The sequence below is a fragment of the Lipomyces tetrasporus genome, assembly GCF_029532465.1.
Source record: "Lipomyces tetrasporus strain NRRL Y-64009 chromosome Unknown POJ06scaffold_4, whole genome shotgun sequence".
In the NCBI taxonomy this organism is placed as follows: domain Eukaryota; kingdom Fungi; phylum Ascomycota; class Lipomycetes; order Lipomycetales; family Lipomycetaceae; genus Lipomyces; species Lipomyces tetrasporus.
The window spans coordinates 1,199,601-1,223,192 of NW_026611599.1; the positions used below are offsets into that span (position 1 = coordinate 1,199,601).

The 23,592-nt window shown below is 46.1% G+C and overlaps 13 protein-coding genes across 13 annotated transcripts; 6 read left to right on the forward strand and 7 right to left on the reverse strand.

Annotated features, from left to right (window-relative positions):
* Window positions 1-562: 562 nt before the first annotated feature.
* Window positions 563-2,278, reverse strand: POJ06DRAFT_237452 (uncharacterized protein; the record flags this gene model as incomplete). The annotated part of the gene is made up of 5 exons (XM_056185954.1): window positions 563-591; window positions 663-713; window positions 797-1,036; window positions 1,072-2,119; window positions 2,177-2,278. The coding sequence occupies 5 exons, from the start codon at window positions 2,276-2,278 to the stop codon at window positions 563-565; spliced, it is 1,470 nt and encodes a 489-aa protein (XP_056044769.1).
* Window positions 2,279-3,668: 1,390 nt separating this feature from the next.
* POJ06DRAFT_195055 (Alpha/Beta hydrolase protein) lies at window positions 3,669-4,925 on the reverse strand (the record flags this gene model as incomplete). The annotated part of the gene is made up of 5 exons (XM_056184977.1): window positions 3,669-4,007; window positions 4,061-4,228; window positions 4,283-4,407; window positions 4,464-4,623; window positions 4,686-4,925. 5 exons carry the CDS (start codon window positions 4,923-4,925, stop codon window positions 3,669-3,671), a joined length of 1,032 nt encoding a protein of 343 aa, XP_056044770.1.
* Window positions 4,926-5,087: 162 nt separating this feature from the next.
* On the forward strand, window positions 5,088-6,376 carry POJ06DRAFT_194828 (cyclin-like protein; the record flags this gene model as incomplete). Its single annotated transcript, XM_056184970.1, has 5 exons — window positions 5,088-5,305; window positions 5,375-5,459; window positions 5,522-5,650; window positions 5,710-6,064; window positions 6,126-6,376. 5 exons carry the CDS (start codon window positions 5,088-5,090, stop codon window positions 6,374-6,376), a joined length of 1,038 nt encoding a protein of 345 aa, XP_056044771.1.
* A 358-nt stretch (window positions 6,377-6,734) lies between these two features.
* On the forward strand, window positions 6,735-7,655 carry POJ06DRAFT_94342 (Rhodanese-like domain-containing protein). Its single transcript, XM_056191784.1, has 4 exons — window positions 6,735-7,078; window positions 7,131-7,396; window positions 7,459-7,475; window positions 7,526-7,655. The coding sequence occupies exons 1-4, from the start codon at window positions 6,830-6,832 to the stop codon at window positions 7,567-7,569; spliced, it is 576 nt and encodes a 191-aa protein (XP_056044772.1). The 5' UTR covers window positions 6,735-6,829; the 3' UTR covers window positions 7,570-7,655.
* Window positions 7,407-8,608, reverse strand: POJ06DRAFT_94353 (uncharacterized protein). Its single transcript, XM_056191785.1, has 3 exons — window positions 8,055-8,608; window positions 7,889-8,006; window positions 7,407-7,835 (listed from the first exon to the last, which is right to left on the reverse strand). Exons 1-3 carry the CDS (start codon window positions 8,448-8,450, stop codon window positions 7,699-7,701), a joined length of 651 nt encoding a protein of 216 aa, XP_056044773.1. The 5' UTR covers window positions 8,451-8,608; the 3' UTR covers window positions 7,407-7,698.
* A 96-nt stretch (window positions 8,609-8,704) lies between these two features.
* Window positions 8,705-9,425, forward strand: POJ06DRAFT_267480 (uncharacterized protein; the record flags this gene model as incomplete). Its single annotated transcript, XM_056189246.1, has 2 exons — window positions 8,705-8,921; window positions 8,953-9,425. 2 exons carry the CDS (start codon window positions 8,705-8,707, stop codon window positions 9,423-9,425), a joined length of 690 nt encoding a protein of 229 aa, XP_056044774.1.
* Window positions 9,426-10,210: 785 nt separating this feature from the next.
* On the reverse strand, window positions 10,211-11,191 carry POJ06DRAFT_94372 (histidine phosphatase superfamily). Its single transcript, XM_056191786.1, has 2 exons — window positions 10,963-11,191; window positions 10,211-10,912 (listed from the first exon to the last, which is right to left on the reverse strand). Exons 1-2 carry the CDS (start codon window positions 11,090-11,092, stop codon window positions 10,488-10,490), a joined length of 555 nt encoding a protein of 184 aa, XP_056044775.1. The 5' UTR covers window positions 11,093-11,191; the 3' UTR covers window positions 10,211-10,487.
* Window positions 11,192-12,124: 933 nt separating this feature from the next.
* On the forward strand, window positions 12,125-14,157 carry POJ06DRAFT_251192 (centromere protein I). The gene is made up of 8 exons (XM_056187362.1): window positions 12,125-12,201; window positions 12,270-12,338; window positions 12,394-12,653; window positions 12,715-12,824; window positions 12,891-13,086; window positions 13,145-13,300; window positions 13,360-13,498; window positions 13,554-14,157. Exons 1-8 carry the CDS (start codon window positions 12,192-12,194, stop codon window positions 14,132-14,134), a joined length of 1,521 nt encoding a protein of 506 aa, XP_056044776.1. The 5' UTR covers window positions 12,125-12,191; the 3' UTR covers window positions 14,135-14,157.
* On the reverse strand, window positions 14,158-15,753 carry POJ06DRAFT_295117 (uncharacterized protein). Its single transcript, XM_056190499.1, has 2 exons — window positions 15,494-15,753; window positions 14,158-15,437 (listed from the first exon to the last, which is right to left on the reverse strand). The coding sequence occupies exons 1-2, from the start codon at window positions 15,620-15,622 to the stop codon at window positions 14,421-14,423; spliced, it is 1,146 nt and encodes a 381-aa protein (XP_056044777.1). The 5' UTR covers window positions 15,623-15,753; the 3' UTR covers window positions 14,158-14,420.
* Window positions 15,754-15,891: 138 nt separating this feature from the next.
* POJ06DRAFT_94710 (RFX DNA-binding domain-containing protein) lies at window positions 15,892-18,938 on the reverse strand. The gene is made up of 2 exons (XM_056191788.1): window positions 17,466-18,938; window positions 15,892-17,416 (listed from the first exon to the last, which is right to left on the reverse strand). Exons 1-2 carry the CDS (start codon window positions 18,804-18,806, stop codon window positions 16,316-16,318), a joined length of 2,442 nt encoding a protein of 813 aa, XP_056044778.1. The 5' UTR covers window positions 18,807-18,938; the 3' UTR covers window positions 15,892-16,315.
* Window positions 18,939-19,249: 311 nt separating this feature from the next.
* Window positions 19,250-20,223, forward strand: POJ06DRAFT_267485 (TB2/DP1, HVA22 family-domain-containing protein; the record flags this gene model as incomplete). The annotated part of the gene is made up of 6 exons (XM_056189247.1): window positions 19,250-19,297; window positions 19,362-19,407; window positions 19,566-19,638; window positions 19,731-19,836; window positions 19,894-19,955; window positions 20,013-20,223. The coding sequence occupies 6 exons, from the start codon at window positions 19,250-19,252 to the stop codon at window positions 20,221-20,223; spliced, it is 546 nt and encodes a 181-aa protein (XP_056044779.1).
* A 286-nt stretch (window positions 20,224-20,509) lies between these two features.
* Window positions 20,510-22,222, reverse strand: POJ06DRAFT_94699 (Peroxin-3). The gene is made up of 5 exons (XM_056191787.1): window positions 22,016-22,222; window positions 21,377-21,958; window positions 21,236-21,322; window positions 20,776-21,181; window positions 20,510-20,717 (listed from the first exon to the last, which is right to left on the reverse strand). The coding sequence occupies exons 1-5, from the start codon at window positions 22,168-22,170 to the stop codon at window positions 20,631-20,633; spliced, it is 1,317 nt and encodes a 438-aa protein (XP_056044780.1). The 5' UTR covers window positions 22,171-22,222; the 3' UTR covers window positions 20,510-20,630.
* Window positions 22,223-22,615: 393 nt separating this feature from the next.
* On the forward strand, window positions 22,616-23,481 carry POJ06DRAFT_196123 (autophagy-related protein; the record flags this gene model as incomplete). Its single annotated transcript, XM_056185013.1, has 2 exons — window positions 22,616-22,843; window positions 23,152-23,481. The coding sequence occupies 2 exons, from the start codon at window positions 22,616-22,618 to the stop codon at window positions 23,479-23,481; spliced, it is 558 nt and encodes a 185-aa protein (XP_056044781.1).
* Between the last annotated feature and the right edge of the window lie 111 nt (window positions 23,482-23,592).

Here is a 23,592-nt window from a genome sequence, read left to right on the forward strand (position 1 = left end):
GAAACAGATCGCAGAGCCATATGCACTCTGAGTCGCCGTCTCGTTGACGAGTAGGAGCCTCATCTGCTGCGATACGTTGCTCATGTTAGTTGCACAGCAGACCAGTGAGCATGTGGATGACTTAGAAGACCGGTAATTGCTAGCGGCTTTTGAATCCTGTCTACCTTGTCAAGTCCCGACACGCACTGTCAATGATTCGGCCTGAATTCTACTGCGACCGTGACCGCTTCGTTTATGTGTAACAACGACCATAAATCCTTACGAGAATACATTAAGTCCTATGAAAAGTAATCATGAGATGTAAATCACATAAGTTACATGACTAATTACTAAGAATACAAATATACCGTCACATTAATAGCGCACCAAAAAACAAAGAATGTTACACGTACTCAAACAAAAACAGCAATCAACGACTGGACTTCCGTAATATAACATTTTGCCTACACATCGTAACTTGCTATGCAAAATACCAAAGTTCGGAGATAATGACAGGTATATTTTCAGTGATGAGTACTGAAAGGAAAAGCATACAATATATAGTACAAGACAGTAGTAAAGCTTAACATGTGTGGATCCGACTAACGTAGCCTATCGATATATAAGGTTGTTGGTCAGATATTGTCCACAAGTACCCCAAGGATGACTGCAAATGATCTTACCTGTGTCGCATCCGTGAATGCTGGAGCAGATTATCGCCCCTAGAAAATCGCCTGTTGCAAAACTCGCATGCGTATGCTTCATTACTCTGTCAGCTCCACTCGCTACACTGGTATTCTTGGTCGTCTCCACTTACGTTTCTCCCGTTGATGTAGTGTACTGATATGGCGTTTAAGATGCTCTCGCCGTCGGAATTTCCGATTGCATTCCATACATTCGAATCTCTTATCTTCAGCCGATGGTACTGCATTCGCGGCAACGGAAGCGGCGGTTGTCATTGCTCCTCCTTGTGGGTTCGACGACGTACCTGCACGCCGTTGTCCGGGAGGAACACCATTAGGCTGTATTGGAGGTTGATAATCTAGTTCAATTAAGGCTATGCAGTTCCAGACAGCTCCTAACAATACATACATCTTTCTTTCGGATATGGTTCAGGCTGTGGTCGGACAGGTGGCACGCTGTGACCGCCTAGCGCGGGATCTATTGGAGCAGAATAGTGTTGATATCCATTCTGGGGCGTTGGAGCCGAACTTGGTGCACCAGCTGCGGTGTATTGTTCATTGGGATCGCGATACGAGTAGTACGATGACGGTCTGCTGGCTATGTTTGGAGGTTGGCCCTGTGGTCCCTGTGCGCCCGCTGTATACATCGGCTGGACATGTGGAGAAGCTTGCGTGTATCCGGACGGATGCTGCTCTACATGCTGGAAAGGACCAGGAGGAGGTCCAGTGGCCGGTTGTTGGTACGGCGGATATGACCCATGATCTTGATATCCAGGTCGAGGACCGTGCTCCGGATACGGCTGATGATGGGATGGCGTTGGAGGTTGAGATATTTGAGAAATAGGTGGTAGACGCGGCGGAGGATTGGACAAGGACTGTTGCGTTGAGTATGCTTGAGTTTGTGAATACTGTGGTGGAGATTGTGGCTGACTCTGCTGGGACTGTGACGGGCTTTGTTGCTGAGCAGAATACTGATATTGTGCGTGAGGTGGCAGACGCTGCTGTTGCTGCTGGTGACCCGCTGCTGCTTGATGATGCTGGTACGATTGACCAGGCTGCTGATACTGACCGGACGACTGTTGCGGCTGTTGGGGATCGTGGGGTGATCGCACGTAAGGTTCCTGCGACCGTCTGTCCCACTCAGATGATGGATCTTGCGAAGATTGCTGTGATGTCTGATCTTCCTGCTGGGGAACAGGACCGGATTGATGAGACTGACCTTGAGGATAGGCCCTCGGCGAATCTGAGGCTTTCAGCTCAGTTGCCGGATTGGTCCCATTAGGCGATCCATTCTCCTCTTTACAGTCATCCATCTCTTGCATTATTTTATTTGCTGCGCCTGGAGTTGATGCTTCAGATTTCGCGTCGTCCGTCTTGTCTGTCTTTACTACATCCTCCGGATCGTCTCTAGATTTTTTGTTCTCCCCGTTTTCCTTATTTGATCGCTTATTCTCAGTCTGTGAAACTCCCGTTAGAATCCGGCGGTGATTTAAGCGATTAAATTGATCACATACCTTCTCTTGGTCATTACTGCTAGCACTGTCAGAGTCACTTGACTTCTCGTCCTTTGGGTCGACGAGTCCCAGTAAAGCAATAGCTGCATCGAACTCGGCCATTTGTGTAAATTCGAATCAAACGCAACGCGGAGACGAATTAGGTGCTATCAAGCGACACTCTTCCTCTGGGGAGTCAATGTTTGTTAGTGACGAAGAATTTCGGAGAAGCGGAGGCCGCGTCCACGCAATGATAAACCACCACTCTCGCTGATATCAATCGTACAGGCCAGCACCTTCCAGCGCATGCACAGCTCTTTAATAGATCCAAAACTCTCGAGCCCACCTAATTTGAAACTGGAAATACAAGAGCTTCTGCTGATTATTGCCGATGGAAGGCTGCGACGAGCGACAATGATGGAACGTGGACATCCGCCGCCTCCTGAAACTCGTGAGCAAGAACTCAAAACTCACCTGTGAATACAAGGGCAAGGCACGCCCTCTTCACGGTCGCAGACAGGCGTAATACTGGATGTTCTATCGCTCAGTGCTCGGAAGTCGCACGAGCCAGAATCGTCTAGGGCGTGCGTTAGAGTGACCTTCGTTAGTAGGGAGATGCTTGAGTGAAAAGGGACAGGGCAGCAAGCATGCGAATGGAAAGCAGGGGCGAGGGCTGGTTGGCTGGGCCCCTTCCTGACTGAGCTGGGTACGACGATTTACTGCGTAGAGTCAACGTACTCAGGAGGCGGTTACCCGGATTTATAGCCCCTGGGTCTTATTCGTCTCGATTCGCAGAATCCAGCATCAAAATGGGATATAGCAAAAAAGATAACTGGAATATCTGTACTATGCTTCGAGAGACGGTATTACGGACACAGATGACAGATATACCTCGCCATTGTCATGAATACGAGGGCATGTGAGCAGCTCGAACTTACAACGTCTGGCTGTAACATGTGGCGTATCTTCATTACTGCTCTTGCGATTACAACTGCGTACATGGGCCGCTGCCATTACGGCTTCGCGAGTAGCGTACCGGTGGAGTAGTAGAAAGGCGACTTTGAGTCCGAACGTGTGTAGGCTCCAGGGGGGGAACCTCATGCTTAGCCTGCGATTAGAGGTCAGGGGCTATGTCGCAAGCAGCGCCCACCGTTCCAGGGGCTCTGTTGATGACCACAACATCCGCTATGACATGGTCGGTCCCCCAATATTTAAGTACGGCGTCATTGCTAGACTATTTTGCTCGTCAACTCCTGTTCGCCTACGTCACAGCAGCCACAAGTACTTTTAACTTCCTTACTGCAAGCTAGGAATATGAAAAATAGGAATAGATTCTATTTATATTTATGTCTATTCTATTCTGCTTATTCCAGCTCTATAGCCCGCGAGCTCCAACCCCTTCCATCAATGAACACTGCCAATAAGAAATGCTAGACCCGACTAACAAAATAAAATAGAGATGAGATCAAGAATATATGACGCCAGCGATACCAACTCTCCAATAGCAATACATCTACATAGTTGCCCGTCCAGCCGGCGCGACAAAAACCTTCTGTAACTGTTCACTCGGTATGTTACTCGCGTAAGTGACGCCATGCCCCGTGTCCTTTCGCTGATCGTCCCACTTTGTGGACTCTTCTTCAGTTGGAGGCAGCACTTCGGTACCGAGGTATTTCCAAGCGACCTCAGTCATCGTCTCGCTAGTGATTCTCATGTGGCGTCCCTCAATGGTGCAGAAATGCAGCCGGCCTGAGTCTTCCAGAACCTTTAATCCGAGCCAGTCTTCGGTATACATCTTACGATCCTCCAACGGCGTAACGACTCCCATCTTTAGGTCGACTTCAGCGAGCCACTAATCCAGCATCAGTATCGGGCCGGATATCACATTAATCATTGTCAACATACAGCACTCTCCTTAGGAACGACTGTCTCGTCTTCAGTAAAGAGATAGAGCACTAGTTCCTCAAGTGACGCTAGGTTCTCTGCATATGTAATGTTTTTCAGTTCCCGTTCGTTGTTGACATCGGCAAGGAATCCCGATTCCTCAAGGTATTTATCATACTGATCGGGATCCTGTCGCAACTTAGCTGGCCAGACCTCAACCGTCCTGAAATATTCTATACGTACTCTATAATACTGCGCAACTGTAATCGATCCTTGAGCATAATTAGAATATGCCTGTGACTTCAAGAATGCGTTTCTGCGTCGGCACACGAAGTCGCGCTTGCTGCATGGTGGGAAGTCGGTGACACCTTGTATAATAAATCAGCCAGATTTCTTAAATTGCAATCACAAATACTGATTGTACCATTCTGAGGCGATCCGAATGTAAGCAACTTGTACACTTTGGGCGAGTTGCATCGCTCGACATATCCTCTCAGGAACAGACCACCCTGTGAAAATCCCAAGCCATCGAACCCATGTGCTAACTCGGGAATCGACGCCAGTTGATCGCAAACCAGCGCAATCTAAATCGAAACTGAAATTGGCAGTTGCTCATGACTTCATATCCTAAAAGAAATAGACATACCTGATCATCTACCTTTCCCATTAATGAGGCGTTACTGTCCTTGGACGAGTCCAAGTACAAATAAACACTGTGAACAAATATTCCGGGATATATGTCCTTAATAAGCGCTGCAACGCTCTGCATTCCATCAGAATCATATGAATCTCCTAGGCCGTGCCACATCACTACTGGCCGAGGAGTCGCCAGTGCCGCAATCGCAAAGCACAACAAATATGCTGCTATCGCTTTAAGTCTGATCATCATGATCTCTGTTTGAATATCGCACCTCTCTCGTCTTGATGTGTGAGATTACAGGCACAATGTGTGGTCAACTGCCGCTGAACTTTCGATGTCACGATAAGGCGGCAGTGCCGCGCCTCACACAAATTCTTATGACTAGCGTTTTACATATCGCAGTTCAGGATGTCAGTCAATGCTCCGTCTACGCCGAGATCATGGTCACCTGCCTCGAATACACAGGGGCCACTGCCGGCTATAATCCAACTTTCGCGGCCGTATTTGAGCCCAATCCAGATCAAGAACCTGGAGGAAAAGACCGCCCATGCAAACGGCTCTCGGGATCAGCAATTGAAGTTTCAAGCGTTCTCAGTAATATTGGCAACTGGGAATTACTTGAGATTGTAAGAGATTTGGACGAAAAGCGTTTTTGATTGTTTGTTTGGAAATGTGCTGACTTTTGGAACTTGCAGTCCTATTCGCACAATGGGAACGGCAATGATCATATTTCAGCGATTTTACCTATTCAATACAATGCAAGATTTTCCCTCGACATTGGTACGTCTTTTGATTTATTTATTGTCCTGCCTAAACAATATTGCTCACCGAAATAATCATAGGATACCGCATACGCCTGCCTCTTTGTTGCATCCAAGACGGAAGACACGCTGAAAAAATTGAAGGAGATACTGCTCGCATCATACCATATTAAGCATCCCTCTGGACCGGACATTAGTATGGACTCACCAGTATGCCAACCTTTGCCATTCGAAATAATCCAGGAAGGATAATACTTACGTCTATTCAGATTATCGAAGACCAGCGGCGACGATTAATTTCCCTGGAGCGACACGTCCTCGAGACCATGTCTTTTGACTTTCGTGTAAGGCATCCGCAACCATACATTATGAAATTCGCAAAACATCTAAGATGTAAGTCAAATTCATTTGTACAATGCTATTCTGACGTTTTTATAGACCCAGCGCCATTGGCAGAAACGGCCTGGCAAATCGCCTTGGATTCTTATAAGACACTAGTTCCATTAAAACGCACACCGCACGCAGTAGCTCTCGGATGCTTGTATATTGCGGTTTCTTTACTGGAATGTGACGTGTCGGATCTCAACCCAGAACGTTTTTGCGTACCTCCAGGAGATTTTGAAAGTGAGTACATTTCGTCAGCCCCTCGTATAATCGTTCCGAGTATTAATACATTACAACCTAGATGTTGTACTAGAACTTTTGGAATTCTACATAGACTGGCTACCTCAGACTATGCTTTCCACCAGGTACCCCGACCCCGCCAGGTTCATGTCAATGAGAATAGAGCTGAATAAGCGTGTGGGGAAGTACAGCGAACTACGCACATCTGGCGCACATCTGAGATTAAGAGATCATACTATGGGGGATAAGGGGACAGTTAGATACGTATTAAATTGGGAGCGCGAGAGGTTAGAACGTGATGACTTATACTGATGTATTTGTAAGGATAATTGGTTAGGTGAGATGTGTATATTATAGCATTTTTGGTGTTGGAATATTTGTCTACTGTCAGAAGCAAAATATTGCCAGTTAAATAATATTGCGTTTCCACAAACCCGTAACGTAACCGAACGATCTATTACGAAAGTGTTGCAAGCAACCACACAGCGAGACCGTTTGTAAGCGAAGGTGTTCCAAAGAATGCAAACAATTTCGGAATAGAGGTTATGTCCGTAGCAGATGCCATTTTCTGTATTTTGGCAGCAACCTGAATATGGAGCATATGAAGTGTCAGCGATTTTTTTGCTTAGTTGAGATTTATGAAGTTGCTCGAAACTCAAGACTCGGAACTCTGCTCGCCGCAACGACAGTTAGTCCCTTGCGGGTAATCACCACACTGGCAACCAATTATTTACGGAACCAATCTTAACATCCTACGCATAGATCATGCGTTCTACTTTAGCCAGGTCTACGCGGGTCAGTTTCCGAAGTGCGGAACACGGCGTCTGGCAGCGGGCTGTCCGCCTTTATTCCATAAATGCCAGCCCCTTCGGTCGTGAATTACTGCAACTCCCACTAAGAGCCGGTGTCCCTCAGAATAGTCCGCGCAGATTTATTCTACCAACTGGTTGCAGACGATTTCAATCAAGTCAGACTGGCGGTATTGTTCCGCCGAATATCTACAATTACGAAGATGTAACCCAGTCCGTGGCCACTCAGATCATGCTTTAATCTAATTTTCGCATAGATCAAGAAGTTATCACTAAATCCAGACGAGGATAAGATTCTCGTGGACGTCAGAGAACCAGCTGAGGTCGAGCTAGGCTTTATCCCAACCGCCATTAATATCCCGTATAAGTCTGCTCCGCATGCTCTCTCGCTTCCCGAACATGTGTTTGAGGAGCAATTTGGATTTGAGAAGCCCAGTAAGGAGAAGGAGCTAATTTTCTACTGTCTTGGTGGAGTTAGAAGCAACTACGCCCAGGAACTTGCTGGGAATTTTGGATATGACAAGTGAGTCTGCCCTGTATATCTAAACCTGGCCGTGCTGCTAACCGAGGTCTATCTGTCCTTAGGCGAGGGAACTATCCTGGTATGTAACAGAGTGTGATATTTGAGGCCGATGCATTAATTATATCTTAGGTTCTTGGGAAGATTGGGTACAAAAGGAGAGCACCAGAAAGTAGGAAGTATCAAGAGTCCCATTAATTTTGAGACAATATAATACACACGTAAATATGTACGGAAGCAACGCCACGCCATGAGAAAACCATGACTATGATACAAGTAACTACTTGGGAAAAATAACCTGATGCTTAATCTCGTCGCGAGAGCGGAATCTGTTTGCGCTCTTTCGAGATGTTTTTCTTCCGGCGGCGTTTGATGGCACGGTCGACCTCGGACTTTTTCATCTCGCTGAATTTCTTCGTAAGGACCAACTTTCGCTTGTCCGCTGTAGTTCAAACGTTAGCAATCCATTATATGCCACGGAGCAAGCTCTGGTACCTCTTTTTAGATAGAATGGCTTCTTTCCTTGCTTGACGAGCTCTTTCTCCTTCTTCTCGTGCTCTTTCAGCACTTGCCTTTCGAAGTCCTTTCGTTTTGAGGCATTCAATTTCGAATCCTAAATTCGTTAATCATCCATCTAACGGTTCTAAGAAAGTACACATACCAAAGACTGGTATTCTCTCTGTAAGTCTTGTATTTGGTTTGTATCCTTTGTCTTTTTTAATCGCTCCCCCATATTCCTTAACTCAGCCTCCCGATATTCATCCAAAAAAGCATAATTCTTTCTAAACTGAGCCTCATTAAATTTTCCCGATATGCTCTCAAACCGTGGGTCCCGTCTAACAATTTTCGGTACCTCAACTACGTTTCTAAATCTCGAAACTGGTTTTTTCGCTGAAGCTTCTTGTGGTGCATGTTTGGAGACCCGCTTCTTTGTCACTGCCTGTTCTACCTCTCGCGGCGATTGGTGCTTAGAATTTTCCAGCTGGATAAACTTGTCGTCGCCATAGTTCTGCCTTCCAGACTTCTTGGACCGCAGGGATTCAGATTTTGCCAGCATTTTTGGAGAGCATCTGGTCGGTTATCAATTTTGCAAAAAGACGCATAACTGCTGGTTATATGATATATCGCGATTCACGTAAAGTCTATCTGTACTCTAAACTCTAACTAGACTAACGTGTGCTAGGGTGCTGAAACCTAGCGTGATGGCCCCCAAGGTTTTACATAAAGGTCGAACGCGAAGGCACTCGTCGTTGTCTCTGCTTCCTACATCCCCCGATCAGATCGTTAACAAGACCGCCGTTTCACAGTTGCATGGTATTGATTACCGACGATAGCTTACCAGATTATAAAGCCCTTTGGAAACAGGAAACAGAGTTGCGGAGACAGGCTGAGGAGGCGCGGAGACAGGCCCGGCATACGACTTTTGAGGAATTTATTCGAGCCTGCCACAATTTGTTATCCCTGCAGCTCGAGGTCGGAGATAAATCTCTCTCCATGAAAGTGTCGTTGACAAAGCCCCACTGGGAGAGTTTGTCCTCAGCGGCTTCGAAATTGGGCAGATTGCCTGGACAGCCAACAGCAGCTTTACAACTCCGTTCGCAAATTCCTACTTGCGTCCGAGGAAGATGCACCACGACTATTTTCATCTGACCGTTCGCTAGAAGACGTCCGACGAATTCATTGTAGCCAGCCGCTACGAAGTGAAAAAGATTTGGAGTATTATGAGCCATTAGCTGTTGAGGATAATGTGCGTTATGTGATTGCGGAGCTATGCAAGATCCCCGACGCTAGGGAGGAATTTAAACTGGAATATGGGGTCCAGTTCGACCGTGCCAATGCCCTGGCCGATGTTGAATCTGGCAGGCCAGATGTCGAAGATCAATCGAGCGCCCGACTGCCTGTACCTGATAAATTCTTCTACCGTGTGAAGAGCAACACCAACACCCTATTCACTAGCGCCGAATATAAATCTAGCTCTCAGTGGAGAGTCTTCGCGCTGGCCTACGGCCGATGGATTTCTAGGAGAAAGTAGTCCAAGTAGTGACCATTCCTACGAATCGGGATGCGAAATTGAGGTACAATGCAGAACAGCTGACTGGGTCGGCTCTGGTTCAACAATACAATGTCATGATCCGCAAAGGTCTTGAGTATTCCTATATTACCAATGGTTTATACAACTGAAAAAACGGTGGTTATGCGTGAATTGCCTGACACAACTGAGTTGGATTGACAAGTAGCCCTAAAACCCGGAGTGTAATTTTTGTCGATTTCGAGAGTCCTTCTCAATCAGTTCGGTCCGTCAAAAGTCCAATGAGCTTTGACTGACGTCTTACAGTGATAGGGTACCCTGCGATGCCAGCGTTGTTGAAAGAAATGGCTGAAGAGATTGCGCACCCGACGCGGTCAAGTCGTGTCGCGTCGAAATATCCCAAACCTACCGATTCTACTCCTATTGGTCACGAATGGCTCTACCGATTCCTGAATCGATATCTAAACTTGACAGGAGCTTACTCACTCCAAATTGGAATCTGCACGACATAAAAGAAGCAACCTTCGACAAGACTACAGCCTGGTTTGACGCTTTTCAACTACGACTCCAAGAACAGACGTAGGAATCAACTACGACTCCAAGAACAGACGTAGGAATTCTGCGAATGTACAATGTGGATGAGACAGGATTTGCAGTTGGTACACTCAATCTACGCGTATAATTGTCGTTTCTACTCAGAAATCAAATTGGAAGGTTACTGCAGGGAAGCAAGAGTGGATAACTATGTTGGAATGTGTTGACAGACCCGGCAGCGCCCTACCACGACCAATGGCTATTTTTATGACCCAGAATACCACCTATCTCTTCCTCTATTGACCCTTCGTCTTTCGTCTCAGGACGTTTCAGGTGATTTGCGTTGTTAAACTCAACAACCTCGCCTCCGAGAACACTGCCATCGCTCTTTAGCGTAACGTTCACGATTGTAATCGACGTGTTGAGGAGGCTAGTGATTACTGCTGTGTTGATCTGATTGGATAAGGTAAAGCCATGTCGTTTGATAAGGCAGTGTATCAGTGACGATATTGCACCTACATCAATCAGCGATCAATGACTTTGGCCCCAATAAGTAGAGCGATGACAAATAATACCTCCATGAGAAATAATGACCACGCGTTTAAGATCGTCCTTTATGGCCCGAGAAATGACTTGGTCCCATGCCTCCAGTAATCGCTTTTGAAATGCTTCATTGGTCTCACCCACGGTGTCCCATGTCAGCTTCCGCTGCCTAAGGATTCTGACAACCGTTTTGTAGTCATGGCCTTCTACATCACCAAAACTTCGTTCTCGCAGTAACTCTGTAGTATGGATCCGTGATTCGGGGAGTTCCTCTAAATGTGGCTCGAGAGCGATGTCGCGAGTTTGAATACACCGGTTTAGGTCGCTCGACCAAACCGCATCAAATGAAATACGTTTAAGTACCTTACTACATAACTCGACTTGGCTAACACCCTCTTCATTCAAATATGTATCTAAACTCCAATATTAGATTGCGTGTGCTCATAATGCTAGATGCACGTACCAAGGTGGCCCTGAATGATACGCATGGCGTTCTCCTTTGTCTGACCATGACGAATTAAGAATACCTGGACGATCGGCTGCTCGGAATCGTCAACTTCTGCGGCAAGACTATGTATGGTTCGCAATTTCATGCCTGCCTTGGATTGGGTTGAGCCCCGATGGATAGTATTTTCGAGCCTTGGGACTACTGAACAACGCAACGCCCCAAGTATGACTTCTAGTCAATATCCAAGCAATGGGGTTTTTGTGATGATGTCATGTGCAAGGATATCAAAAGCAAACTAAGGATATACGCTATGACCTACAATTGTGACCTATATATCACAAACAATAAACATATAAGACCATACGTGAAAAATGACGATTAAACATATGCCCTGCCCAGTCCATCATGGTAGCCAATGTTTTACGTTCGACAATGAACAATGATTCATCTCACGGACCAAAAATTTCCAACAACATAACTCTAGAAACAGCGTAACACCAAGAAACCAGAAGCGCCTTCCTTTGTTCGAGTAATTTTACATTAATCGTGTAGCCAATATCCACAGTACCGGCGCGAAATCTCTCCAGAGGCCTGACCCTCCATTGGCAAGCGTAACGACCAGCTTTGCTTCATAACAAAGGACACCAAGTATATACGATCAGCTGGGATGCTGTTATCTCTCTCCGCCTGATTGAAAATTTTCTCCTTCATTTGGCGCAACCTGAACCCCAGCGTAATAGTAATATGCGCGTTGAGCAATGACGCGGACGTGACTAGGGAAGTACATGTAACAAGCAGTGAAGAGCATCCACAGTGAAACAAAAAAGAAGGCATCTAAACGATATCAGTATTGTTTCAATACGTTGACAACTTCAATTCAGTCAGGTTCGCCTTACTCAAGATAAGACGCTCAGTTCTAGTGAGCATATAAAGTGGCAAAGTAACGTAGTACTTGTACTTAATTTGCTTGAAGAGAGTGATGAAAAACATTTTTTGCAATTTCTTCTTCTAGAGCACGAAGAGCACGAACAGTAGAAAAAGATTGAATCTGGGACTACTAATAAGTAATATCAACTGAGAGTCACCGCAGCTCTTGTATTAGACGGCACCAGACCCAACGTTTTGACAACGCTAGCCTTGTCGGTCATGGTAACATTGTTTACTTTCGCGTGTGTTTCTTACGCGTGAGTAGCCACGCAGCCTTATCGACCAAAGTGCTGCTAACCGTCTCGCATTACTTGACTATGTCAGAGAGTATGTGTAATCCTTGCTTATACCGAAATTTGACTAATAACCTTTGAAGCTGACCAGTTTGGGAATAGATTCATTTGAGGTCGGTCCATTATCACCGAAAGAGAAATTATCATTGGCAATAGATGGCCTACATGCATGTAAGTCAGATTAGTACATTCGCCATTGAAGGATTGTCCCATACTGATACAATAGCTCTTACTACTGCCATCTCGAAGTCGACAGCTTCGGATCATCTGTCCATGATTACAATCCACGTCTATGACTATGGACTGTCACGCGAGGATCTCTCCAAAGCAATAGATATCTTAACTCAACCGTCCTCGTTAAGGACGTCGCAAGCATTACAATTAATCAAACTTCTGTATCCACGGGATAAAGTAGATGACGACGTGGTGATTCGAGTAGTTGGCTGCCTGGGTGTGGGCCAAAGGAAAGCAGATCAGCCAGTGCAGGTAACTCTAGCACTAAATCTAGCTTAAGATTTTCGTGGTAGATTCTAACTATTGTAATTAGGTTAACCTCCTGAGATGGCTGGTTCTCATACAGCCATTCTTGAAGTCTCAGAAGGTGGTGTCATTAGTATACCGCATTCTTTTTATGCACCTAAGTTTTGAGTCTACAAGGTCTGTACTGTGGATTTGAATATGCCAAAATGTTACAAAATGCTAAAGCATCACTAAAATCTGCAGACAATGGATTGCTCATCTATTATTTCTGGCTACGAAGAGGAAGGACATCAAACCATGGCGAATTCAATACTTGCTTGAATTGCAAAACAAATACCGAGAGTCTCAACATTTAACTGGGCTTCTGCTATTATATAAGGAATACTACCCCGACATTGTAATTGACCGTTATTCCAAACTAAGAGGAACCCTATTCAGAGTAGTTGTCCTTTTTTTAAAATAGACATCTCTTCGTCCAGTTCTGACTTGGGCTCTAGTACCCCGATCCACAATTTTTGAGCATTATCCACGAAGTACATACCAGAGCGAATACCTTCAGTGGCGAAGAGCTAGGCCGCACAAGGGACTGGCTTAGCAACTCTAAGAGACGAAAACTGAACATACCAGAGGTAGTTACTCGTGACGTCTCGGAGGTAGTGTCAAATATCCGTTGCTATTACTGTATCTATAGTCTAATGCTTAGTATATGCAGAAATCGGTGACTGTCGAGGAAATGTCGACTTTGGCATCATTTGTGAAGAATATCGATAGTGTCTCCCTCCCGGCCCAACTTGGTAGTGTCCTGAGAGATGATGGGATGGTCAAAAGGATACTAGTGAACAGGCCCTCACGTAAGTCGTGATTGATTATCTGCCTCGTTGGATGTTGCGGCTGACGGATCTGTAGAACGAGCGTGGGCCAGATTGAACACATGGATTGCAGGCAGCCTGAGGGAAGAATTAGATGCCACCCAGGAGAAAAGCTATGCCGGTGAAGATCTACTGGGCGAGCTGCTCGCTAGGTCTTATGACCTCTGTCTATATACCAAAGAGTTACTTGTTTCCGTGGAGGACTTTTTGTGCATGTATCTCGCTCGTTGGGATGGAATCAGACATCGATCTATTGTTTTCAAATTGCTGCTTCTTATGCCGCTGACACGATGGGAGATAATTGAACGAGAAATAACGTCACCTCTCACTGCAATATTTCATAAAGACGCCGAGAATTGGTCATTTCGGTGCGACTATTTAGCTTTTTTGGAGAATCTTTTGCGCTCATATTCAGTGCGTTGCGGGGTGGCGTCGTATGTTAAGGGTCGAGAAGTAGATGGGCTGAGCCAGGCAGAGGTCATAAAGACCATGTCGTCGTTATTCACACATTGGGAGAACATTTTTAAGGAAGTTTCTAGTTTGGATCCTGGAGCTCGAGCAATTCAAGATGCGAGCGTGTCTATGTATGATGTCGTGGAGATGTACGTAAACAACTAGTTTGGCCATGATTGAAAGAACGATCAATGGCTCAAAATTTTGTTCGACGGATGAAGTCCGTCATATGTCTATATAATCATGATCAATCATATACACTCATAAGCAAAAGTCATTCCCAGGGCGCAAATACGCAACAAAAACCCAATCCTTACACCGTCCATAACTCAAATCCCGAGGCGAGCAATAATTGCAATCTCTCATCCCGAACTAGAATCCATTATACGATTAACACCTATGCAATTCCTTGACTATGGCTTTCCAAGAACCTTCTCATTTCAAGATTACCTTACAAAATCCTTGCTAGCTCTTCTTTTTGAGTCGGTGTAAGAGAAGATGGGTATTTCACCTTAATAACTATCTCCAAGTCGCCCTTCTTTCCTGGCGACTTGCTGATCGGCATACCGTGCTCTGGATACTTTATAACCAGACCAGGCTGAACTGGCTGGCTGAATTCGACCTTTAGTTTCTTGCCCTCAAGTGTTGTGACGATTTTCGAGAAACCCAGTAATGCCTCCTTCAGAGTGAGCTCCAATTCCATAGACAGGCCATTACCATCACGTTTGAATACTGGATGGCTCTTCTCTTCGATTATGAAAACGACGTCCTGGTTGCGACCATCAGGTTGTGTATCACCTTCACCGGCAAATGTTAACTTCGTTCCGGCCTTCCACCCCGGCTTGACGTTAATCGTAAGAATCTTGTCCTCTTGTCCAGCTGGCCGTCGTCTGCGAATTTTCATCTTCTTTGTAACACCTGTCGCAAGTTCTTCTAGTGATAGCGGGAGTTTGACCGTATACACGCTATTCTCTCTAGGTGATTCAGAAATGCCCTCACTCATACCATCCATACCACCCATACCACCGAAACCACCAAATGGGTGCCCTCCACCCATTCCACCCATTCCGCCCATTCCGCCCATGCCGCTACTTGAAAATCTCATCTTTGGCCCGCCACTTGATCTACCGCTTGCTGCGCCACCAAATAAGTTCGCAAGGTCTGGGTCGTTGCCGAACGAAGAAAAGAAAACGTTCATAGGATCATTCGGAGTGAATCCGCCAAATGGCGAACCACCTGTCGTGGAGAATCGGAAGGTACGCGTTCCACCTCCACCCGGAAAACTACCTTGGAAACCGCCAGGGAAGCTGCCAGCAAACCCAGCACCATCTGGTTGCTCACCACCCTCTTGAGGTGGCATGCCGCCATGGAGGACAAAGTCTAAGCCATATTGATCATAAAGTGAACGCTTTTCCGGGTCAGACAAAATCTCGTAGGCTTGGGAAACCTCCTTGAATTTCTCGGCAGCCTAAGGACCAATTATTAGGACTAGTCAATAACACCATAATACACAACGGGACTAACCTTTGGAGAATTACCAGCCTTATCTGGATGATACTTTAATGCTGCCTTTCTGTACCCTTTCTTGATTTCGGCGTCGGAGGCAGTCGGCGACACTTCCAGAACATCATACAATTTAGTTTCTCGCACCATGTCCAGCGATTTTGCAATTCAGTGATATATGATTGCAATTATAGTCAGGCTCTCAGTGACAAGTAATGAAAATGAGTAATGATAGAGCAACTCGAGAAGCCGTGTCGCTATATGGTATGAATGTCGTGCAACGATTATCTATGTAGGATTCTTCGAGGCATGATCTTCTAGGGTTTTAGCGGTTGGGAGTTAGGGTTTATCGTGAACCCCACTTCCTCACGAGTACGTTCGCGAATATTCTACACCGGCTATCATACGGTTCGGGGATGGGTAGGGGCTATTTAATAATAATGAATAATGCACTTCTAAATAACTGTTAAGTTATCCTTTTATGGCCGACTAGGTAATATCTGTGTCACGCAGTTGCCGTTTTCGTCTAGCTACTACTGTAAATTGGGAGCGGCCCAAAGGTTTGAGTCTTAAGATCCCGCAGTCTAGATCACACCACCAATAGACAGTTTCGGCGTCATCATGCTAATTTGCATACTTCGACGAGAAAGAAATGGCAGCAGATATATAAGCTAACTCATCAATCTCACAACCGTTATCAACACAATATTATACACTCGTATATCTCACATAAGGAGTACATGATCCACCAAACATATATTACATTACCGCGTAGAAATTCAGAACCATTACCAAGCAAAACAAAACAATATCGTACGCCCAACTTTTCAGTAAAATAGATTGCTAGTTCAGTGACGCTTCTTTCTCAACCTCTTCGTCCACCTCAAGGTCCAGGTCCACGTCGCTTTTCTTTTCCGACAAATCGTCATTACTTTCGGGTTCAACAGTAGTACTTTCTCGCGCTGTAAGTGGCACTTGCGATAATGCCTCCGATTCGGCAGTTGTCTGGGGTCGTGCTTGTCCAGCATTCTCTGTCACTTCTGCCGAAACAGCCCCTATCGTGGACGATACTCCTGTCACAACTGAGAATTCACTAGCTTCGACATTTCCAGTGGATGGAATTGATTCGCTCAGGTCCGGAATTGGAAGAGACTCTGTAGCTAGAAAGCCACCCTGCTCAGCTATCCAAGCCATCCACTCATCTATCCAGCACCGAACCATCCACCAAGCGCCAAATGCCTCACCTCCATTCAGAGTAATTTCTCTTAATGCTGCGGTCAATATTCCGTTCATATAAAGCAAAAACACTCTTGCCGATATCTCAGGAAACTGAAACGGTAAATTCATTAAGTACTGCGCCCATCGCTCGATGATGCCTTCGCCTATTGCTTCTGAATCGGAGACTTTCTCGAGGCCAGGAGATGATGGCAGATCACCACCATCTTTCAGCGGCCGATGTCGCCGACTAACTGACGGGCTAGCATCATTCTCTGTATCGTTCAGAGTCCCAATGATCACTCTCTCCCTATCTTTAGCAGTATCTTCAGCTGCAACAACTTCGTCCTCCCCAGGTACCGTAAGTAGATTGACAACATCTTCAAGCAAAATCCTCAGCACCCGGGAGCCACCACATGGTGCTTCCCTCAGCACAATTGACTTGGAGTCGACATAGTTTATCCAGTCTTCCATCATCGCTCGTCTTTCATTTGGATTGGCAAGGATTTTCGCGGCCGCATTCGCTATGTCGTTTACGCGAAGTAAGCGCCCTATCAGGTTTGAGAACGCATACGCAGGACGAAGTTTGACCTGGACAAATGCCGGTGGCAGACTTCTAAACGACACCGCTATATTTTGAGGCAGAGTCATCGACAGAGACCGAAGTGCAGACATTACATTTACCGGGACAATCTGCAATGCAAGTGGAGCCAACATATGTATCATTTCCTGACAAACATTGTTAGCGATAAGCGAGAAAGAGTATCGAAGCGCCCACCTTGTACATTATCCAGTCGCAGCGTTGGATCCATTCAAGAATGCTGGGCACTGACAAAAGTTTCTGTACGGGCGACGTTAAAGTCCCATGAAATGACGCCAACGTGTTGAGAAACTGCTTCAAGTGCATGAAGCGAATTGCTTCCAAGAGCGACGAGCAATGGGATTGACATAATGCAGTAAGGATATCAACAGAATCCCTATCTGCACCTTCCGGGATGAATGGGTCTATACTTGGCAGAGCCAGGGAATCGAAAGCCATCGTAGGAGGCATTAAGATGTCTTTGGAGAACTGGAGACCGGGAATAGCACAGGCGTCTAAGGAAGTCAACGGATCATCCGGAAATTGACCCACCCCTTTGTCAATCGGCACGTCCAGTCTGTCTATGGGAAAATCCACAGACATAGACAAAGGCTTATAATACCCCTGGCTACTCCTTCCATTTCTGGCCAGGCTCCTGTCTGTACCCGAATCATGCATTTCGGACGCAACAGCTTCAAACGAATCATCATGGTCCAGTATTCCCGGCGTACCACTCATATCATTCAAGTCGTCCTCTGCCTGTGGTGTACCTTCAAACAAGCCGGGCGAAGGTCCAAGTGTAATCATAGAATCGCCGATCAAGTTGATTCCGCAATAATGATACTTAGATTTCCCACGGACTCCCAACCGCCGTGTCTTTATTTCCGGAAAGAGCAATTTCACAAGCTTGCCAAATGCTGCAGGATTCAGCGGTTTGATTTTGTGTTGCGCGCAGATCTCTGCGTATCTAGCATAAATTCGGTTCCTCGGTATCGCGCTGTGTGGAGAAACTTGACATGTCTTCATAAGCCAGACCAGACCGAAGACCTGCCTACTGCGCTCGGAGGCCGAACTCTGAGAGTTAGCAATGTCTTCGGAGCGCACTCGCTGAGAAAGTTCCTCGAGTGGCTTGTCGACCACGGCCTCCGCATGTCTGCGAAGTTCTTGGTCTGGATCCTCGCTTTGACCAGACAACTTCCGTTTCCGGGACGTCGTAGACGCAGGGGACTCATCTCTGACCGTGTACACGTTGTGGCTATTTGACATGGAATTGTGTTCGACGGACGTAGTTAAAGGAGCGTCTTTCATTGCAGAGTCTGCTTCTGCGACTAAGTGTGATTCGATGCTAGCGTAAGTAGCGGCTGCACGCGCACGCGTCCGTGGCGATGAGACAGCCAACTCTTGATCAAGGTTGAAGTTCTGTGGATGCGTCGATGTGTTGGATGATCGAAGGGATTTTGAAAGTGGAGATGCTGCGGCTGGAGACGATGGATAATGCGACGAAGGTGCCAGAGACTTCGGTGAAGCGGCGGGCATCATACATGCGCAATTCGAGTCCAGTAGTGTATGAAGCTTAACACACTAATACCAAATGAGCCTTAAAAATTCCACTATATGAGCATCCACAGTCGACACGTGAATCTACGGATTTAGATCACTCAGAGAAGTTGTTTACTCCCCGAATAATTGAGGCCATCAACGTTGGTGCGCGGTTACTACGGAAACAAGGTTCGTCTCATCGGCACTTGCGGCATAAGCGAGGCGACGATGTGAGGTTGCCGGTGTGTACTTTACTCGATTTAGATGGTTTTATCATACATAGAGTTGCTGCAGCAGAGGCGGGCACGAAACCCAGTCGTCGAACTTGAAGCTGGCAGATCAGATCTTCCGTTAGCGCTCCATCACGAACTTTCTCCGCTTCTTGTCTCTAACCCCGTCAATCAGCTTCCATTCATTCTTAATATTGCGTTACCGTCGTCAACATGTCCTATCAGGATCAGATCTTTGCTGGCATCAGCAAGCTTGACAAGGTATGTACTTTCACCGATCGCCGGTTACCAAGAGCTTAGTTAATGGCTAATTCGGACATGCTAGGAACTCAATAAATATCCGATTCTCGACAAGCTGGAGAAGCAGACAGGTACATTATATTTATTAGCAGTTAGATTGCATATTTCAAATTAATTGGTTTGCTACGGCGGTGATGCACCCCATTGTCTAGTAGTTTCAGTCACGTCGCTGTCTGCGCAAGCATGGCCAATGATCTTCAGTGCCAGGGACTAATCAATGTTGTGGTAGGTATTCCAAAGGCCTATGGAGTCCTAGGAGCTGTTGGCGCTTATCTTTTCTTGATCTTCCTCAACTTTGGCGGGTGAGTTGTTATTGGTCCGTTGTTGCCGGGATGATTTACCATTCCCAGCTAGTCGCGTGACGCCATGGATGATTGATGTCTGACGTATTTAGGATCGGCGAGCTTCTTGCGAACATCGCAGGATTGGTTCTTCCAGGATATTACTCTCTCTTGGCTCTGGACAGTCCTGGAACTGCGGATGACACTCAGTATTTGACAGTGAGTCTTCCCGCCGTCAATAATGATTCATTCGGTGGCTATATCTGACCACGACAGTATTGGGTTGTTTTTGCGTTCTTTTCCGTTATCGAGTTTTGGAGTCGTGCCATCCTCTACTGGTAAGATCTGTACGTTTCAGGCGCTGGGGTGTCACCCTTTGTTGACGATATCCGCAGGATTCCATTCTATTGGTTCTTCAAAGTGATCTTCGTTCTCTACCTTGGGCTTCCTCAGTTTAATGGAGCTAAGCTTGTCTACAAAACCGTTGTCAAGCCTGTCTCTGCAAAGCTTGTCAAGGCCTCTGGAAAGGTTCCTTCGGTTGCGTCGGCCTTGAAGGAGAAGGTTGATGCTGCGTCTACTGGTACTACCACTGGTGCTTCCATCTAAATGGTTGCTTGCTTATGTGACCGTGTGTATTGATAGACGGTATGGACGAATGATAGTGATTGTGAAACAATTATGGGAGAAATGCGATTGTCGTGCTAACCCACAGGAACCTGGGGATGGTGGGAAACATTCTTGGAGACAGGTTATTAATGCATTCGGGTTATGACTATGTTTACGGATTCTTATAATGACGTGGTTAGCTGCAGCTGCTCGAAATAGTATTTGTTTACTTTCTTTCTCAGACTCGTACAAAATCGCAAGAGTCTGATAGTGCTTGCAATGTTATGCGTGCTGTGTATGCTTCTTATTGTTGGAATTTCAGTTGAATAACGAATTTCTTGTTTCATATCGCACTAGTTTATTTATTTGCTATTGGTACACGACTGTATTTGGTGTGGTTGAGTCACTTAGACTGCCATAGTTCTCCAATCAACAGCAAAATTACTGTATACTATGGCACTGAAGTTCCTTAATTCCGGTAAGCAATTCATTGCCTAGACGCGATGTTAGAGAACACAACTCAGCACTTGGCTAGTCGCCAACGAGGCTTACCGAAAGATATGCATTGGCTCTGTCGTTCACTGCAACCATCTCGTGCGATTGTTGCGTAATACCAGCTAGAATGCTCGCCAGTCGCACTTTTCTCTGCTCCTCGAGTTCTATGATATTCTGCTGGCTTTGGTCTTCGTCCTGAGCCCCTTCATATACAATGAAGAAGTACTTCATCTGCACACTATTCAAGAGCAGCTTAAATCCTTCGGTTACAAGACCAGATATGACCTCCTTTGCATTGGGCGATTCAATTAAATCCTTCGACTCATCTAACAAAGCCTGTAGCATTGGTGCCATGACTAGCTCTCTTGTAGGTGTTGCCTGAAACTCCCGTTCGGAGCATGGGTTATTTAAAAGAACGAATTCCTCGCCTTCCTTGGTTGTGGGAAGTAGAATTTCGAGGTAGCTATTGCTCGTGTAAGCCAGTTGCAACTTAAACTGCTTATGTGCGTAATCTCACTTTTCGTTCTTGAAATCTACGAGTTCTCGAACTCGCATGATAAGACTCCGAAGATCGTCGAATCCAAGTTCGGTTCTGGGCGTCACGCTGGGGGGTGACAGTTAGCAGCCGCGATCTTGCCGAGCTTTTAGATATAGGTACCTTTCAAAGACCGTCTCAGTAGCTTCCCTAACATTACTAACAATTTTGACCCATCCGCGTGTCAAGAGCCACCAGCTGAATGTTAGATACCTCCTATTGACTTCGTTTTGTATAAGCTGGTCCTCCACAGTTCCCTGATCTAGCGCGACTTCGCGATCTCCACCTTCCGACATAGCCTTGACTGATTTCACATAATTTTGTCGTCCTAACATGTTCAACTGCAATCTTGTAAAGAATATCAATAGTGCTATGGCGTATATCAGTGACATGGCTCTCGTGACAGCCATGATCTTGAGATCATTCCATAATTGCTTCTTTGTCCTCTTCGGCTGCTGAGTTTCTGCGTCAACGTCAATGATAGTAATTGTCGATGACGCAATTGACGTGGTCTCAGTATTGACGTCATCTCCTGATTGTGAAGGTGTGTTGGAGGATCTGGAAACTGGCCCACGTTTGGCCTGGAGTTCGTCGGTAATTACTTCAACTGGAAGCTCGCTTATAATCGGATCGGTTACTGACGATAACAATGCCGCAACTGTGAAAGTGGCGTCTTGTTGATTCTGCTCAAACCGTCGTCGAAGGCTGGAACAATTATCACGTTAGTAGCGTGAATCGGTGAATCAATTCGCCAACCCATACTTTTCTCGACTCGTGAGATTCGCCGAGAGTTGCGAACCTATCTCGAAGAACTTCGACTTTACCAGTCGGAATATATAATATGACGCCGCTGCGACGCCGATAGCAGTCGCAACCTTCCGCCGATGGCGGTGCAAAAATGAAGGAAGGACAGGCATGTACGGTGTGGTAACTCAGTGGTGGTCGGAAATGGTCGTCGCCGTGCCCTGCCCATCTCGAAGCCAGAATGCGGAGTCGGCGTGGCTCGGTTGGCCTGTATAATGTCATGGTCAAGAGTGTGGCGTAGTGAGAGGCTGCGAGGCGGTGCATGTTCAACTTCATCGAGAATCGGGATCGCATTTGCGGAAACTACACCTTGCCGAGTCACGGTGAACGAGTTTCATAATTAGAGCTGGTCATTGTCCAGCGGCAACAAGGGTCTGATCTATATTTGAGAGCAGCACTGGATCCAAAGAGTTACTAGTGCGCGCCTGGAGTTATTATGCTACTTATAACAATCGATGTCGTGCTGGACCGACTGCTGATTCGAGATGTGTTAAAGGGTGCGCGGTCTTATATTCTTGGGTTTATACCAAATCATGGTTCTGGTGGCCAAATTAACGTATGTATTATCTAGCAATCTTGTCTTCCATCTTTTTCCACAGGTTGTTCGGATCAATCCGGCCACTGTCCCCTCCGCGAGAAGTTCTCGAAATCGCCTATCCTTCTGTCGATGATCCAGCGCTGGACGCATTAGTCGACGAAAAACTAACACATCTCATGGCGGCACTGGATACGTCTTCGCATTCGTTTGCGAATCAGCCGCATTCAGAATCAACGCAGCACCAGCGAGTGCCATATCAAAACCCCACAGACTCGTTCACACATGTCGTATACTCAAGGGGAGGCGGATACGACCACAGTGACCTCAGTGGACAGCTTGGATATGCCACATCTACAGCCATTAGCTCTGGTGCCACGGCTGGATTTGTCTCATCATCGAGCCCAGGTACTTTGAAAATGCCATGGAAGTCTGAAATATTTACTGATTATGTATAGATTCGCAATCATATCAACAGCCACCGCAAGACAGCACTTCATTCATTATCCCGGCCCCGTCCCTGGCGTCCCTTAATCTGTCGTCAATAAATTCCGTCAAGAGAGCGCAACTTGTAGTAAGCTTCTTCGAAAAAAAGACGCGAAAGGCATGGTTTTCGAAATCTGAGGAGGAAGTGTGCTGGGAAGAGTGGACCATCAATGTATCATCAATAACGCCTAGGAATGAAACCGAAAAGATCCGAGTAGCAAAGTCTGCAGAAAGTCAACTACAAATGATTATAATGAAGATAATAGACATAGTCAACGACAACAAAGATCATATACCACCAATTGCTACGACAGAGGCGAATCCATTCCCATATCAGATAAGCATTCCGTCAGAAACTGGAGATACATGGGGCTCAGTGTTCAAGAAAATTTTGGTTGAGTAAGTAACTCTCGATTATTTCCTACTGTACTTTTAAGGAGGGCATCTGGATGTATTGAAGATATTTCGACGTATGTCCTGTTCTTCAAGGATCGACCGTAGGTATTAGAATAAT